We start from the raw sequence: 19,398 nt of genomic DNA on the forward strand, positions 1-19,398 counted from the left end.
CTTGTTTTGTTTTCAGGTGTAATCAAATACCAATAAAGGGCAATTATACCCGTCTGAGTTGCGGCAAAACACAAATCAAACATGTTTTGGGGTAATCGATCCAGCCAAGAACAACAACAACAATAACAGTAATTGCCTAGATAAATACAGACAGAGATCATTTATGAACTGGTTGTAATAAATCGGCAGAGAGAAAGAGTGGGAGAGAGACGTTGTGTGGGAGAAGGTGGCAGTAGCAGAGAACAATATTTGTTTAGAAAGTGATATCATAGACAAATTAAGGTATAGACTAAAAAGTTTTAAAATTTACCCCTTCCGGCAGATGTCACTATTGTTGATCTTGGGCCAGTCAAGTCACTCAGGGCTAGTGAAGTCACTCGACTTCGAAAACAATTTATTCATTTTTCTGCTATTTAAGTTCTATATTTTTATATTTCACGTCATATTTGGAAAATGTAAAAATAAACAAAGTCACTGTTTCGTTTTTAATTGATAATTAATAAAGAATCATAAAAATATTCAATATTTTGTATTTTGAGAGAATTGAGTGAATAGACTTTTGCTCTCTCACAGCATGAACGACATCTATTGAAGCACTTTTTTCGAAGATAACAGTCTATGGTGATATTAATTGCACATCGCCAAAAGCCGTCATGCGTTACCCGCAATGAGCAGACATTTATTCGAACATGCAAACGGGAAATTTAGTCAGAGAATTTCGAAAAGCGAGGGAGGCACAAAGGGTTTTTTTATATCATATCAAGTAAAAAAGCAGTAAGTTCGGCCGGGCCGAACTTTGAATACTCTCCACCATTTGGAACGAATTAGAAAATTTTCAAGAAATAAAATCCATTAAAAATTCTGTTAAAATCTTTAAAATATCTAATATCGGAAGGTGCCGATATATGGGGGGATATACGATATTGTGGACCTATATAGACAAATCTATGTCTGGGGGTAAAGTACTCACAAAGAACTCCTTGTGTGGATTTTCAGACAATACCATAGGAAAATATGGCTAAAATCATCAAAATACCGAATATCGGGGGTACCGTTATATGGGGATATACGATATCGTTTACCTATATATGTCAGGGGGTAAACTGCTCACAAAGAACCTCTTGTGTACAATTTCAAACAAATCCGGTGAAAAATGTAACTAAACTCATAAAATACCGAATATCGGGGGTACCGTTATATAGGGGGCTAACGATATCGTAGACCTATATAGATAATTCTCTTCCAAGGGATAAAGTACTCACAATGAACTCCTCGTGTGAAATATCAGTCAATTCCATTGAAATATGTGGCTGAAATCATCAATATACCGAATATCGGGGGTACCTTTATATGGGGGCTATACGATATCGTGGACCTATATTGATAATTCTCTACCGAGATATAAAGTACCCACAAGGTACTCCTTGTGTGGATTTTCAGACAATTCCGTTGAAAAATGTGGGTAAAATCATCAAAATACCGAATACCGGGGGGTAGCGTTATATGGGGGCTATACGATATCGTGGACCTATATAGATAATTCTCTTCCGAGGTATAAAGTACCCACAAGGTACTCCTTGTGTGGATTTGTAGACAATTCCGTTGAAAAATATGGCTAAAATCATCAAAATAACGAATATCGGGGGGTACCGTTATAAGGGGTACCGTTATAAGCGCCGGTCATGGTGATGGTGTGGGTCGCCATAACAGCCGATGGTCGATCACCGCTTGTATTAATCGACCGTGGCATCAGAATAAATGCCAAATATTATCGCGAAAATATTCTGGAGGGTTTATTAAAGCCTTGGGCACGCAAACATTTTGGCCCCAAGACCTTGGACATTCCAACAATACTCAGCACTATGGCACTCAGCACGCGCCCCCCAAGAATGGTTACAAAATGAGGTTCCTTGCTTCATTTCCAGCGCACAATGGCCACCAAAATCTCCGGATACCAATCCATTGGACTATTGTGTCTGGAGTATTTTGGAAAGCAAGGTTGGCACTAAAAAATACCAAAATATCGATCACCTTAAGCAAGCGCTTCGCCGGGAATGGGCCAAAATACGGCAGAGCAACATTCGGGCAGCGTGTGACGGTTTCATTGGCAGTTTGAAGGCCATAATTCGTGCCAAAGGTGACCAATTCGAATAAATCAAAACTTATTCTAAAATTTGATGATATTTCCGACAATTTTTGCTTTCATTCCATAAAATTTAAAAATTATGGCGTTTAAATTTGTTGCAGATTATTTTATCTCACCCCTATATTCTTCGGAATCTGACCATGGATTCTCATGTATATGGACATTTCTAGAAGCATTATTTTAGAAGAATAATATCAATGACTGCCTACTGCACCTTCCATGGCAATAGGACCGGCCTGAGATGCGAACTGGAAACCACGATTCATAGAGTGCCAAATTTTGAGATCAAAACTACAACCAGTTTTCCTGGTCTCTGAATAAATCAATTGATCCGATTTCATTCTCCTCTCTTCGTTTGTCACCTTTGTTTTAAAGTTTCAACAAATGTCTAAACCGAATATCCCAGTTTCCTAACATTATTCCCGTTCCATTAATCACTTTTTCTATTTGAAATGCTTTATAACTTGTTTAGAGGGGGAAACGATAAAAAAAACTGTTGAGTTACGTGTCTGTCGCCACTGTCTAGATATTCAACAGAATTATTCTAATGGTGGTGATTCTGAAACCTGAAATTTACACAAAGTAGCAACAGCCTTTTCAAAGTACAATTTGAAACAATGTATGGTGGTGATGATCTAAAATCCAGAATGCAGGGAACTAATTTCGAATGCTATTTTTAAAACACGCTTAGAATTTATTGTTGTAGAGTAATGCGTAATTGTGTTAAATTATGCTAATTGGAATTTGAAATGTTATTTTCAAAAAAAAAAAAAAATATTGGCAGCTATATTGTTGACTCAGTGCTGCAGTCGTGGATTTCTAAGAATATTCTTTAAATGATTACTGAGGCAAAATCTTGGATATTTTAGAACTATTAACGAAGAACATTTTCAAGAAGAATCAAAGCAATAATCGTGGAGTTTTTAAGGATTATTTTTAAAGGACAAATCGAAGCAATTATCGTGGAATTTTTTTATTATATAATAAGGACTGTCGGATCAAAAAACGGGGATTTCTTTTAAAGACTATTTTTCAAGGATTATCAAAGCAATAATCCTGGATTTTCTAGAGAATATATTTTTGAAGGATTTCTTAAAGAATAATTGAGGATATTTTAAAGAATATTTTGAGGGACTTCCAGAGGCATAATCGTGGATTTTTTAAGGATATTTTTTTCAGGGACCACCAGAGCAAAAATCGTCGACTTTTTAAGGATATTTTTTAGGGACTACCAGAACAAAAATGGTAGACTTTTTAAGGAATATTTTTCAAGGATTACCATAGCAATAATCGAAGATATTTTAAAGACTATTTTTTGAGGAACTTTCTGAGGCATAATCGTTGATTTTATAAGGAACATTTGTTAAAGACTATAAGAGCAATAAACGTAGACTATTTAAATAATATTTTTCGAGGAACTTTCAGTGCCAAAATGGTGGATTTTTTGAAGAACAGTTTTCCAGGACTATATGGGGAATAATCGTGGATTTTTTTAAAGAACATTGTTCAAGGACTATCGTAGTAATAATCATGGATTTTTTACATAATATATTTAAAGAATTATCAGAGCAATAATTTTTTAAAATATAATTGAGAATATTTTTGAAGGACTTTCAGAGCCCTAATCATGGATTTTATAAGAAATATTTTTAAAGACTATCAGAGCAATAATCGTGGATGTTTTAAAGAATATTTTTCCAGGATTATCAGAGCAATAACCGTTGATTTTTCAGCGAATATATTTCAAGGACTATCAGCGGAATAATCGTGGTTTTTTAAAAATTATATCTCAAGGACTGTCAGAGCAATAATCGGTGATTTTTTTAAGGATTATATCTCAAGAACTTTCAGAGTAATAATTATGTTTTTGTTAGGGATTATATATCAAGAACAATTGGAGCAATAACCGTTGATTTTTTAAAGAATATCGAGGATTTTTAATAATTAAGAATTATTTTTGAAGGTTATTAAGAGGCCTAATCGTAGTAATTTTTAAAGAATATTTTTCGTGGAATATCTGAACAATAATCGTGGATTTTTTTACGGTTTATTTACCAAGGACTATCAGAGCAATAATCGTGGATGTTTTAAAGAATATTTTTCCAGGATTATATGAACAATAACCGTTGATTGTTCAGCGAATATATTTCAAGGACTATCAGCGGAATAATCGTGGTTTTTTTAAAAATTATATCTCAAGGACTGTCAGAGCAATAATCGGTGATTTTTTAAGGATTATATATCAAGAACTTTCAGAGTAATAATTATGTTTTTGTTAGGGATTATATCAAGGACGATTGGAGCAATAATCGTTGATGTTTTTTTTTTTTTTTGTTAGAGAATATCGAGGGTTTTTTAGAATTGCTTTTCATGAATTTATAAAAAATATTTTTCCTAGGACGTTCGGCACCATAATCGCGGATTTTTTGGGAGTATTTTTCAAGGACTACCACAGTCATAGTCGTGGATTTTTAATGTATTTTTTGAAAATCGTAGGGGTTTTACAGAATGTTTTTCAAGAACCATTTACAAGGAATTTCAGAGCAATAATTGCGGATTTTTTTGAGGAATATTTTTAAAGGACTATCATAGCAAAAATTTGGATTTTATTAAGAATATTTTTAAAGGAATATCATAGCAATAATCGTGGTTTAAAAGGATTATATTTCAAGGACTCTCAAAGTAATAATCGCGATTTAAAAAGGATTATGTCTCAAGAACTGTCAGAATAATAACCGTGTTTTTAAGGATTTTATTTCAAGGACTCTCAAAGCAATAATCGTATTTTTAAAAATTATATCTCAAGGACTCTCAGAAAAATAATCGTGGTTTAAAAGGATTATATCTCAAAAACTGTCACAGTAATAAACGTGGTTTTTAAGGATTATATCTCAAGAACTGTCAGAAAAATAATAGTATTTTTTAATGATTATATTTCAAGGACTATTGAAGCGATAATCTTTGATTTTTCAAAAAAAATATTAAAGCATTATCAGAGTAATAATTGAGGATTTGTTGAGAATTATTTTTCAAGAAGTCAGAGCCAAAATCGTGAATTTTTAAAAAATATTGTTTCTGGGACTTTCGGGTTCATAATCGTGGATTTTTAAGAGTATTTTCAAGGACTACCAAAGCCATACATGTGATTTTTTTAATAATATTTTGGGAGTATTTTTTGGAGAATTATTATTTTTTTACAAAATATATTTAAAGGACTATCAGTGGAAAAATCGTGAATTTTTTAAGATTTTTTTTCTTTTCAGGTACTCTCGTAGAAATTATCGTGATTATTATATTTCAAGGACTATTGGAGCAATAATCTTTGATTTTTCAAAAAAAATATTAAAGCATTATCAGAGTAATAATTGAGGATTTGTTGAGAATTATTTTTCAAGAAGTCAGAGCCAAAATCGTGAATTTTTAAAAAATATTGTTTCTGGGACTTTCGGGTTCATAATCGTGGATTTTTAAGAGTATTTTCAAGGACTACCAAAGCCATACTCGTGATTTTTTTTAAGAATATTTTGGGAGTAATTTTGGAGAATTATTATTTTTTTACAAAATATATTTAAAGGACTATCAGTGGAAAAATCGTGAATTTTTTTTTCTTTTCAGGGACTATCGTAGAAATTATCGTGGAGTCTTTTTTATAAACTATCGTAACAATAATAGTGCATTTTTAAAGATTTTATTTTTTGGATAGAAAAAAATTTCGCTGCAAAAATTATGAATTTTAAAAACTTTTCTCATTGCCTATCAAATTAATTGCTATTAGATTAAATTGCTCTAGGATCTCTATATCGCTTTCAGTATTTTTATTTATTTATTTTATTATTGCATTTTTTTAAGACCGAGTCTGGTTTTATGTGCCATATTTATTTGTTGATAATTGTTTTTTTTATGCCATTCTAGCTACCAGCCATTCCCCTATTCATAGTCAGTCCGTCATCCTGTCTGTCAGTGTGTAATTATCATTCCCATCACGATACAATTTTTTAAATATTATTTCGTTTTTTTTTTAATTTATCGTTGTATGAACAGCTTAACTATATTTACGTTTCAACAGACATATTCCGATTGTTAACTACTGAAATATTGCAGTCTAATTGATGTTACACCATTTCCAATGAGAAAACAATTAAATTTTAATCTATAATTAATACAGAAATCCAGATGGACAACGAAAAATAATGTTTTCAGGGGTCTGAGATATATGCCTCTCGAGATTAAATCTAGTAACCCCATACAGGGTGAGATGAAAAAACTGCAAACCAACTTCAGACTGCTGTCAATTCTAAGACACTCGTCCGACAGCTGTTAACATTATTCCAGTAACAGCTTATTATAAGAAAATAGATTCAAAGTGGTCAACTGAAAATGTGCACCTTCGGTTGGCCAACAGAACTCAAACGCCGGCCATGGTGATGGTGTGGGCCGTCATAACAACCGATGGTCGCTTTTCGCTCGTATTAATCGACCGTGGCATAAGAATAAATGCCGAATATTATTTCGAAAATATTCTGCAGGGTGTATTAAAGCCTTGGGCATGAAAAACATTTTTGCCGCAGACCTTGGACATTCCAACAGGACTCAGCACTATCGCAATCAGCTCGCGCCAACCAAGAATGGTTACAAAATGAGGTTCCTCGCTTCATTTCCAGCGCACAATGGACAACCAAAATCTCCGGAGTATTTTGAAAAGCAAGGTTGGCACTAAAAAATACCAAAGTGTCGATCACCTCAAGCAAGCGCTTCGCCGGGAATGAGTCAAAATACCGCTGAGCAACATTCGGGCAGCGTGTGACGGTTTTATTGACCGTTTGAAGGCCATAATTCGTGCCAAAGGTGACCAATTCGAACAAATGTAAACTTATTCTAAAATTTGATGCTATTTCCGATAACTTTCGCTTTCATTCAAAAAAAAATTAAAAAAAAAATATCTAAAAATTATGGCGTTTGACGTTGTTGCACTTTTTTTTCTCACCCTGTAAATATTATAGATTAATGAAATATGAGTCTCTCTCTCTGAACAAAAGAAATATTTAAAGTAAATATGAATCATGAAAAAATATCATACATTTTGGATTTAAAAAACATTTATTGTCTTCAAAGTTAGGGATTTTACCGAAGTCGCTGCAAATTGTCGCATATTTTGCAACTGCCAATTTAGAATATTGTAGAAATTCCCTGTGGAATTGATAGTATTGTGTTTTTAGATCAAACCCCCCAGAAGGGGTTTTGGGTTCTAAGACCAAATTTGATATACATTCATGTATGGGGGTTATCGGTCAAGTATGGGAGAGAGAGAAAATAGCTCAGATAAGACTAATCTAAATGAATTTTGTCGATAGAGATAGAAGCTACCATTGAATTTATAGCTCGTCCAATGGGCAATCACCTGACATTTAAAATATAAATATTTTATTCAATTTTTTTTTTTTTACAATTTGTTGACAATATCAGGGGATGTATTTCCAGAGCACTACATCAAACCCTATATGGATCACTATTGATAATATTCTGCAGGACATACATATTGGTAAAATTAGATGAAAAATATGACCATACTTGAAATGGAGATTTACCCTTTTTCGGGGTCTGGTCTGGTCTGTTGTAAAGTGTTATTTTAAGACAATTTGCGGCAAATTCGGGGAAAGCCCTAAATTTGCAAAGAATAGAAGAGGTTTTTTTAATAATCCAAAATGTATGATATTTTTTCATGATTGAATCATAATAAAATCTAATCTAATACTCCTTTTCTCGACACTTTCCCCAAAAATGTAAGTATTAGGGGGAGATTGTGACTTTCATTGGGAACACATAAAATGAACAGTCAAATATAACTGCAACAAAGTCAAACGCCATATATTTTACCCTTTCTTTGTTAAATTTATTAAATGAAAGCTAAAATTGTCGGAAATAGCATCAAAGTGTAGAATAAGTTTAGATTTGTTCGAATTGGTCACCTTTGGCACGAATTATGGCCTTCAAACGGCCAATGAAACCCTCACCCGCTGCCCGAATGTTGTTGAATGTCTGCGGTATTTTGGTGCATTCCCGGCGAAGAGCTTGAGGTGATCGACACTTTGGTATTTGTTAGTGCCAACCTTGCTTTCCAAATTATACGTCCTTTTAAAGATATTTTATGAAGGACTTAAAAAGTCCGTCATAGATACCTAGCAAAAAATTTGGCACTGTATGAATCGTGGTTTCTAGTTCGCATCTCAGGCCGGTCCTATTGCCATGAAAGGCACAGTAGGCAGTCATTGAAATTATTCTTTTAAAATAATGCTTCTAGAAATGTCCATATACATGAAAATGCATGGTCCGATTCCGAAGAATACAGGGTGAGATAAAAAACTGCAACAAAGTCAAACGCCATAATTTTTACACTTTCTTTAAATTCTATCGAATGAAAGCAAAAAATGTCGGAAATGGCATCAAATTTTAGAATAAGTTTACATTTGTCCGAATTGGTCACCTTTGGCACGAATTATGGCCTTCAAACGGCCAATGAAACTGTCACACGCTGCCCGAATGTTGCTCTGCGGTATTTTGGCCCATTCCGGAGATTTTGGTGGCCATTGTGAGCTGGAAATGAAGCAAGGAACCTCATTTTGTAACCATTTCTGGATGGCGCGTACTGAGTGCGATGGTGGCGAGTCCTGTTGGAATGTCCAAGGTCTGCGGCCAAAATGTTTGCGTGCTCAAGGCTTTAATATTTTCCCAATAATATTCGGCATTTATTCTGATGCCACGGTTGATTATTGCGAGCAGAAGCGACCATCGGCTGTTATGGGGGCCCATACCATCATCAAAGCCGGAGCTTGAGTTCTGGAGGCCAACCGAAGGTGCACATTTTCAGCTGACCTCTTTGGCAAGTAAACACGATCATTTTATTTGTTTACAAACTGTTGGACAACGAAATTCGGCAGTTCACCACTTTCGGCCAAGCAAAGCAACTCTAAAGCTCTTTTGAGTCTATTTTCTTTCTGTGGCGGTGTAAGTTCTTGCACTTTTTGCAATTTCAATGGCTTTACCTCGAGCTCATTTTTCAATATTTGCCGAATGGAATATTGCGATATGTTCAGCTCACGAGCCATTTTTCGGCTACTGCAACGCGGGTCTCGATCAAGTCGCTTTCTGCTGATGTTGCTGTTTTCTTCCGTCCACTTCCTTGACGTCGGGCTACGCTGCCAGTATCACGGTAACAACGAGCGATGGTACGAGACACAAAAGATTTATTCAAATTTAAATGCTGGAGTGCTCTAACGATAGCCCCTTGTGGTTTCCAGTCAAAAATTAAGAAATCACACTATCACGCTTGAATTCCATTACGAATAACTTTTTCCTGAAAATGGACACCAAAAAGCTTTTGTACGCTTGTAAACAATATAATGTGCTGTCACTGGAATAATTTTAACAGCTATCGGACGAGTGGCTTAGAAATGACAGCAGTCTCAATTTGGTTGCAGTTTTTTCATTTCACCCTGTATATAAGAGAGTTATACGTTTCTTTTTTTTTTGGACATATATAGTGAAATTTTGTGAAAAATAATTTTCCCTTTGATTTCATCTTTGTAGTAGAATTTTGCGAAACCTCATATCAAGTACGACCTTAACCCCAAAATGCGTTCTTAATATGGGTTTTATACCATTTTAATATACATTAATATCTCCCCTTACCACACCACATTCAATGTCACTGAATGTAAAAAACCCCCATCTACAAAAGACATTGAGATGGTGTACCGTTCAAAAAACAAACTTTTACCATGATCACTTATGTTGATGATACCCAACATTTATTGGCGTTGTTGTTACCGTTTTTTTTTTTTCAAACCACGATTAACATTGACCTTACTTTATTATGATTAGTTTCAACCAAAGAAAAAAACCCTATAAACCTATACCTATGTTTAAAATGTCATTTTCATTAACATATCTATCTGTCTACGTGTGATTTGGTTTAGCATGTCAAATGACAACTTCAACGACAACGACGGCAACACCGACCAACAATGGGGTTTGAAGTTAATCTGCTGCGAAAAAACACATGTTTGCCATTGCACTGGTGCAACAACCAACCACAACGTGGACGTTGACGACGACAACACGACAGTTACATTAGAGACACACAGTTAAATGTTGTAAATAATAGTTAATAATTGTTTTAAATATGAGACGTCATTGTTTTATTTTTAGGTTTTTTGTTTTGTTTTTTGTTTTTTTTATTAACGTTTTTGTGGCTATGCGACCTGCGCCAATGAATATGAATATCGCCAACAACGATGACTATCGAATATCATGATTTGTATGCAGCATTGTTATTGTGTGTCTTTAGGTCTGTGCTGCCTTTAAAATCTACCGGCGATAACAGTAGGCTCGGCATAACTGAAAATAAAATGTTCGTATAAGTGAAAGTGGTTGAGCCAAATTGAAAATATAATGCAGTGCAACAAAATTAATTTATTCATTTATTTATTTATTTATTTTTTTTTTTTTTTCAATAATATCAAGAACCCGTAAGGAAAGGTCAAAAGCCGACAATATGATGGCCTACACCACCAAGCGTATTTAGTAGAGCTCCCGTAACAAAAAAGTTTATATTGGAAATTTACGAGAAGTAGATCATACCAACTATGAACCTTATTAGAATGCATATCATGGCTTTAGAATATTCACAATTTGAAAACTATATCCAACTCTGAATCGATTTTCAACAAATTTGACGGAGGCTTTTTTTGTACCTCTAGTACCGAATAACATTGATGTATTGTGCATGATATGACTTTGATAAGGATTATATTGAAAACTATTTATTGGAGCAATAGGTATACCGGGCCCAGCTTCACCAAATGGAACAATTCGGTTGAATATGAAAAAAACTATCAAATTGGGGCTGATATTATATGTTTGGTGATTAATAAACGTGAAATCGGATGAAAAGATGAAAGAAGCTACATAAAAAATTTGAACCGATCTCGATAAAATTTTGCAGAGGTATTTTCGTGGTGTATCTGTTGACCCGTATCAAATATCATTGTTGTGGAGTACACATTACGCATGTGAGGGACTCTAACACCAAATCGGAGGAAACATATATTGGAGGTTATATATCCAAACCGATTTTCACCAAATTTGTAGTATTGGTTTCTAAGATGAATTCAGTCGGAATCCTAAAATTCAGACAATTTATGCTGATATTAACCATTTGGTGCACAAAAAACCTGATTTCGGATAAAGATATATATTTATGGGAGCTATATCCAAATCAGATCAGATCTTGATAAAATTTGACAGAGGTATTATTAAGCTCTATAAGTAATATGAGACCAAACATCATCCTTGTGGAATGCATACTACGAATGTGAGGGACTTAAACATCAAATCGGATGAAACATATATATGGGAACTATAGCTATAACTGAACCGATTTTCACCAAATTTGTAGTACTTGTTTCTAGGATGAATTCAGTCGGAATTCCAAAAATTTAGTCCGTTTAGGATGATATTAGCCATTTGGGGCACAAAAAACCTGAAATCGAATAAATTTATATATGGGAGCTATATACAAATCTAATTCGATCTTCACAATTTTTGCCGGGCCTATTTCTGGGCTGTATTTGATATCTGGTATCAAATATCATTCCTATGGAGGGCATATTACGAATGTGAGGGACTTAAACACCACATCGGATGAAATATATATCAAACCAAATTTGATGTGCCTGCTTCTAGACTGAGTTCAGTTTGATGTGCCAAATTCTCGTCATTTGGACTGATATTGGCGATTTTGTGCACAATTAACCCGAAATCGGTTGTAGATATATATGGGAGCTCTATCTACAAGTTGAGATGAAAAAACTGCAACCAATTTTCGACTGCTGTCATTTCTAAGCCACTCGTCCGACAGCTGTTAAGATTATTTCAGTGACAACTCATTATATTGTTTACAAGTGGTGAGAATCTTCCAGAAAAAAAATATTCGCGAAAGTAAAGAAGCAACTTGATCGAAACCCCTGTGGCATTGGCCGAAAAATGGATCGTGAGCTGAACAAATCGGAATGTTTCATTCGGCAAATATTGAAAAATGAGCTCGGGGTAAAGCCATGGAAATTCCAAAAAGTGCAACAACTTATACCGCAACAGAAAGAAAATAGCCTCAAAAGAGCTAAAGAGTGGTGAACTGCCGAATTTGATTTTCTCCGATGAGAAAACATTCGTTGTCCAGCAGTTTGTAAACAAACAAAATGATCGTGTTTACTTGCCAAAGAGGTCAGCTGAAAATGTGCACCTTCGGTTGGCCACCAGAACACAAGCGCCGGCCATGGTGATGGTGTGGTCCGCCATAACAGCCGATGGTCGCTCTCCGCTTGTATTAATCGGCCATGGCATCAGAATAAATGCCGAAGGAGTGTATATTAAAGCCTTGGGCACGCAAACATTTTGACCGCAGACCTTGGACATTCCAACAGGACTCAGCACGCGCCACCCAAGAATGGTTACAAAATGATGTTCCTCGCTTCATTTCTAGCGCACAAAGACCAGCAAAATCACCGCATACCAATCCGTTGGACTATTGTTTCCTTTGTTAGTATTTTGGAAAGTAATGTTGGCACTAAAAAATACCAAAGTGTCGATCACCTCAAGCAAGCACTTCGCCGGGAATGGGCCAAAATACCACAGAGCAACATTCGGGCAGCGTGTGACGGTTTCATTGGCCGTTTGAAGGCCTTAATTCGTGCCAAAGGTGATCAGTTCGAACAAATCTAAACTTATTCTAAAATTTGATGCTATTTCCTACATTTTTGCTTTCATTCAATAAATTTTTGCAGTTTATTTATTTCACCCTGTATTTACAGCAAAAGTATGAAACATATTTAGTATGATTTTATCGAACCTAATGGCATCCATATTCGGTTACAGCTCATTTAATTCCCAAGCAATTTAGAATAACCACTTCTCATTAAGTTCCATTTTAAAAACTTATAATTACAATTCTTCCTAGTTTTGCGAAAATTTTGCAATTATACGGAGTCAGCTGTTGCATTGCATGTTAGCACTTGTGTTTTGTTGGATGGCTTTCGCATTCATTGTAGTTATATTTTTGATTAATAAAAAAGAACTGTTGCAAAATATGGATAAAATTACATTTTGTGTTACTGCAGTAGTTGGCTGGTTGGTTGATTAAGTGTTGCGGTCTGGCGGTCTGTGTTGCGTTTTTGAGGGCCAGTAATGTGGCGCGTATTGAAGGATTTTCCGCAAATACAACACAAAGCCATGAAGAATTTCCGTATAGTAGCAGCCGCAGCAAAGAAGACACCTGTGTGTTTGGTTTAACTTGACAAGAAGCCTTGATATTGACTACAATTTCAATGATTTCATTATAGCAGTCATTGGAATACAATGCAATTGCATTCGACGAGGCGAAAAGATATTCTTCTTTCAATTCTTTTTAGATTTTAGAAATTTAACAGATTCAAAGCAAATTAATGGTTCTTATGAGATCAAAACATATGAGAATCCTCAACCCTAACATGGTTTTGCCATAAGAAAGTAGAATTGATTTCCAATCTTTAGCTAGACCTTTTTCTTCCCTATGTATTTAAATATGGCGATAGTGTCATGCTTCCAAAACTTTAGCCTAATGAGTAGCTTAACCAACGCCGAAACCAGTCGATTAGTGGTGAGTATGTGATAATATTTCTATGGCTTCATTTTTCATTTCAGAATATTAAGCTCGTCTTGAAAAAAAAAAAAAACAAACAAATAAAATTCTTTTGGACCAGAAAAAAATGCCCACGTTCGAGTAACAATGTAACGTTTTTCCTAGAAAGATTTTTCCTAGAAATTTTAAAAACTTATTTTTTTTAAAATCTAAAGATTTTCCTAGAAATTTTAAAAACTTAAATTACCACAACTTTCCAGAGGGATTCAGCCGAATATTCTCTACAAATTACATTAGTTGAGTTAGTAAAAATTAATAAATCGTATACAAACAAACATTTTCACACTCACCCGCAGTATTTTCCTGTTGAAATTCGAAATATTTTCTCGATTCTCGTTGAAAGAATTCAATGAAATCTTTTTTTTCCAATGTACCGGCCTGATATTTAACACGCCAATCTTTTAAGGGCGATTCAGATGTTGTGGTTGTTGGGGCAACAACCTCATCCTCAAAGCTATCCATGGTGTTGGCTGTTGCTCAAGAGATTGCCGAAGACTTTGTTGGTGTTTATGGTGAAGAAGATGTTGTTGTTGTTGATGGTGGAAATATCGATGATGACAGTTGCTGTGTCGTTGGCGTTGTTAAACAATTCTAGAGAGGAATACTTTTTGTTTTTTTTTTATTGCGGCTTTGTAAATGTTTAAAAAGGATTAGTTCGTTTTTCTGTTTCTTCCTTAATTTTTTGCTTTCTCTTGATGCTGCTTGTTTTTTGTTTTTTGTTTTATTTTTTAAATGTCAGTATTGTTTACAAGTTGTGCGACGATATTTTGTTGTTTCCACACTATTTTTTATATTATTTGTACGGAAATTCTTTTGTTTCTCTTGTTCTTTTACAATTCATTCATTCATTCTTTAAATACGACAGCTGTAATGAAATGGCAAAAAGTTAAACTAATAATATGGATGATTGTGTGATTATTTTGTTGCGGCTATACCAAAACTTGGGTGTAAGTATATTTGAAAATTTTCTACGTGGAGGTGGGTTTTTGTGATCAGAGAAAACAAAAAAGGGTTAAAAATTCCCTCATAGACTTTTCGCGTCTCTGAATCTCTACTATCATATGGTGAACGTTGTGGATTGACCTTAGTCTATCGATATTTAAATTTACGAGACTCTCAAATCAAATGCTTTATTATTCATTCATTATTTTAGAGAGAATTAGAAATTATGTTGTGATTGACTACACCGGAGACGGCGTCAGTATGAATGCTACTCAGACCTGTCTGATGATAGGCTTCTATATCATTGGACCTCATGCAGGTACTTCCTGACATGCCTGGGTATGAGGAGTTATAATCACTTTGGTCATAAGGAGACACGCTGTCGCAGTTCTAGCAAGTCTGAATACTATTCCATTGCGTAGAACTAATGTTGACAGGCCACACCGGATCTGCAAAGTGAGCCACGGACTTGTTTATCGCGATTTAAGTGCTGCCCGCTAGCGCCTTGAGGACTTTTTTCAAACCTTTCAATTTTGTCGTGGTTTGCAATTTTTGTGGTTTGCACCGGGACAGAGCACGATGTTTAATTTGGAGCGGTTATTGGTCAGTTGTATTCTTATTTCCGTTGTAAACCGGCATACGTTCCTACAATGGTCGGGTCTAAACCCGGAACAACATTAGTTTTACCACGATAAGAAAGGTAACTGTGTTGCAGACCAAACTGGAGCCACGCAAAGTAAATTATTCCAACTAGAAAGAACTTCTGACTAAGGCGGATATAACCTTCGCCATGGAGTCTTGGAAAGAAATGATATACAAATGTAGAAAAGAGTGCTGATATGCTGAACACGAATATTGAAAAAAATGGGATGTCAATTTTCGGAATTGTGATAAAAAATTAATATATCGATTTATATTTTATGAGACAGCCTACTCACATAGCACCTGCAATTCTAACGGATGTGTCGAAAAGAAACGTGAAAATCTGCCTAATCAAAAATGCATAATTTTGATTATGCATGGAGGACACAACCGACGACTTAAAGCTCATTGCTTTGTTGTGTTTGGTATTTCTGCCAGTGGGTGTCACTAGATAATGGATGTCTAGACCAAGGACGTTCACAAAAAACTACATAACCACGGCTGACCATTTCATATGTTGTCGTCAGTTTTGAATAGATGGATTTTTTAACACAATGTAAACACGCTAGGGGTTGCTGGAATGTCTTGGATGTCTCCAGAATAGCACCTGTCTTATTGGCAACATATTAATTTGCTTCAATGACAGGATCCTAGCCTGCTCATGGATATGAATTTTTCAATTTGTGTAAAAAAGCCTAGGACGGACCGGTCTGTAGCCTTATACATCGCAACCAATGTCTCCTAAACTTTGCTCCAGGATGTTCTAAACATCTTCTAGCATATGTGTGGGTTTTTTACCACCATTGACAATGAACCAATAGCCCATTTGGCTTAACTCTAGTTTAGTAAAAACTCTTCAATTTTTTCGAAATTTTTTCCAGTGGTAGGTATTTTTACCCTGATCCCGGGAAACAATTTTTTTCTTGGGGGACGGACCTGGGACCCCAGATTTTTGACCCGAAAGTCCGGGTTCAAGACCCCGGCTATACCCGGATAGAATAACCCGATATACACAATATGGATATCGTTGGAAAGCTTACGAAAATACCTATCCAACAAGTGGTCACATGATGTGGTAAGATGTTACGGTTCGGATGTTATAGTCAAATTATCGATTTTTTGGACCCGGATTTTTTATAAAACCCCCAAAAAGTCAAAAAAGGGTCCATTATGGGGGACAACAAAATTGATGCCAAATTATAGCTGACACTCTTACCTTTCCAAAATGCTACAATTTGTGCTGATAGCTTTACAGAGTCCAGAGATATGGGTCTTTCCATCCCCATAACCCGATTCTAACCAGTTCATTAAAACTATGTTTTCAATAAAAAAAGGTATATTTCGCGTAAGCATGAAATTCAGAAATCTTTGATTCGCGTTAGCCGGTGTAGGACATACCCAGAGGAGAAAATCTCAAGCCCCAAAATCTCAAGCTACTTACAAAAGGTATCCAATTTAGAAAGCTTTGGTTCGCGTTAGCCGATGTGGGACATACCCAGAGGAGAAAATCTCAAGCCCCGGCCGAAGGCCCGCTATTTACAAAAAGTGTCAAATTTAGAAAACTTTGGTTCGCGTTAGCCGGTGTGAGACATACCCAGAGGAGAAAATCTCAAGCCCCGGCCGAAGGCCGGCTATTTACAAAAAGTGTCAAATTTAGAAAACTTTGGTTCGCGTTAGCCGGTGTAGGACATACCCAGAGGAGAAAATCTCAAGCCCCGGCCGAAGGCCGGCTACTTACAAAAGGTATCCAATTTAGAAAACTTTGGTTCGCGTTAGCCGGTGTCGGACATACCCAGAGGAGAAAATCTCAAGCGCCGGCCGAAGGCCGGCTACTTACAAAAGGTATCCAATTTAGAAAACGTTGGTTCGCGTTAGCCGGTGTCGTACATACCCAGAGGAGAAAATCTCAAGCCCCGGCCGAAGGCCGGCTATTTACAAAAAGTGCCAAATTTAGAAAACTTTTGTTATTCCGACGACTGCTACGCGAAATAAACCCTTTTTTATTGAAAACATCATTTTAATAAACTGGTTAGAATCGGGTTATGCGGATGAAAAGACCCATATCTCTGGACCCGAAAAAGGTATTAGCACAAATTGTAGCATTTTGGAAAGGTAAGAGTGTCAGCTATAATTTGGAAACAAATTTGTTGACCCCCATAATGGGCCCTTTTTTGACATTTTGGGGGTTTCATAAAAAATCCGGGTCCAAAAAATTGATAATTGAACTATAACTTCCGAACCATGACAACTTACCCCTTCATGTGACCACTTGTTGGATAGGTATTTCCATAAGCTTTCAATCGATACCCATATTGTCTATATCGGGTAAGTGGATCCGGGTCCAGACGGGGTCTTGATCCCGGACTTTCGGGTCAAAAATCTGGGGTCCCGGGTCCGTCCCCCAAGAAAAAAATAGTTTCCCGGGATCAGGGTAAAAATACCTACCTCTGGAAAAAATTTCGAAAAAATCGAAGAGTTTTTACTAAACTAGAGTTGTTCCGCCCATTTTACATGATACCAACATGCTCAACATTCCAGAAGGGTTATTGTTGCAAAAGCTTTCATGTTACAAAATGGACACTTCTTGGTATTGGTAAAGTTTAACACAGCAGCTCCAACACTTTCTTGGAATTATAAAATCCTTTAATACTTTATATTGCCTTCCTAGAAGAGAATATTTTGAATATTAAAGAAGAAATAATGCTTTTCTTTGCAAATACCTATAGCAATTCCCCTCACATTGGGTACCATAAGTAATCAAAGATTAATCATGGAATCAAACAAATTCCTAAATTTGAAGAAGTTTCTTGAAATCCTGGCACAAAATCCATCGTTTCAAACTCCTAGAAATAAAAAAAAAATCTTGAAATCCTGGCGAAAAATCAAACGAATGTTAATACTTTTCCTTGATAACGACTCGAAAACAGCTGATTTCTGACAACTTAAAACAAAATGAGAAAGAGAGCTGCTGTCATCTCAAGGAGTACACTGCATACGAAAAGGAAGCACGACGAGTGCCATTTGATTGTTTCTTCTTACTGTTTTTAAACTTTTTTAAAAGTTTCCATAGCTTTACTTGAAATTATTCTATTCCCACACATTTAAATTGTCAACATCATCAGAACTTTAGGATTGCATGTCTAGCATTATTTTGTTTCATTTCTTTCTCTATTTACAAATTAACAATTCAACTCACACACGAACACACTAACACTATTTTCTCATCAGGGCACGGAGAGTAAACAGTTCTCAGCTGACGTCAACGATGGCGCAGCTGTTGTTACACAAAAAAGGAAAACAAAAAACAGCAGACACGATGGAGGAAAAATGAAAGAATTAACAAAAACAACACAAGCTGGGCAGCACTAACTACACTCGAGACTTTTTATTCATCACATTTGCAATATGTACCACACTGTGGACAAAATAAAACATGCATAATTTTTTACACTAAACGTGGAACAAAGCACAATAGCAACAACAATGTCAATCCACAAAAACCTGCCAGACTTCATATATGGTTTGTTTTTTTTGTTTATTTTGCTGTTTGTTAATATCAAATCAGGTTCTTCCAAACAGAAATATAATGATGAAGGTCGTGACTTTTTGTTTCGTCGTGGTCGTTTATTTTGTTGTTTAAGCACCACAAACAACACAAGAGAATTTGTCATTAACCCACAAACGTTTAGCGAAGAACACACTTTAAACAAACAAAACAAAAATATCACATTATTAAATTGATTTTTTAATCAATTTTGTTGAAACAAGAATAAAATACTACATATAGTAGGTATGGTGACTATGCACTTAACGGGGATATATAAAAAAAACAAAACAAAAAATGAGAGATAGTCGACAGGGGCTTCTCTCAATTCTGTAAATGCAGCAAGGCATCTCTATTCTCCTTTTACAATTGCATACTACACTAACGACGAAA

The 19,398-nt window shown here is 35.5% G+C and overlaps 1 protein-coding gene across 6 annotated transcripts in view; it reads right to left on the reverse strand.

Annotated features, from left to right (window-relative positions):
- The window catches only part of LOC101888361 (E3 ubiquitin-protein ligase UBR1), a 47,222-nt gene that overhangs the window by 26,844 nt on the left and 980 nt on the right, over positions 1-19,398 (reverse strand). For all 6 annotated transcript variants that reach the window (XM_059128371.1, XM_059128367.1, XM_020036971.2 and 3 more), the window contains exon 2: positions 14,168-14,742. In XM_059128371.1, the coding sequence (XP_058984354.1) occupies positions 14,168-14,339 (172 nt within the window). In that variant the 5' untranslated portion in view covers positions 14,340-14,742. The remainder of the gene's footprint in view (positions 1-14,167; positions 14,743-19,398) is intronic.

This window comes from Musca domestica, unplaced genomic scaffold (genome assembly GCF_030504385.1).
Source record: "Musca domestica strain aabys unplaced genomic scaffold, Musca_domestica.polishedcontigs.V.1.1 104, whole genome shotgun sequence".
Lineage (NCBI taxonomy): Eukaryota > Metazoa > Arthropoda > Insecta > Diptera > Muscidae > Musca > Musca domestica.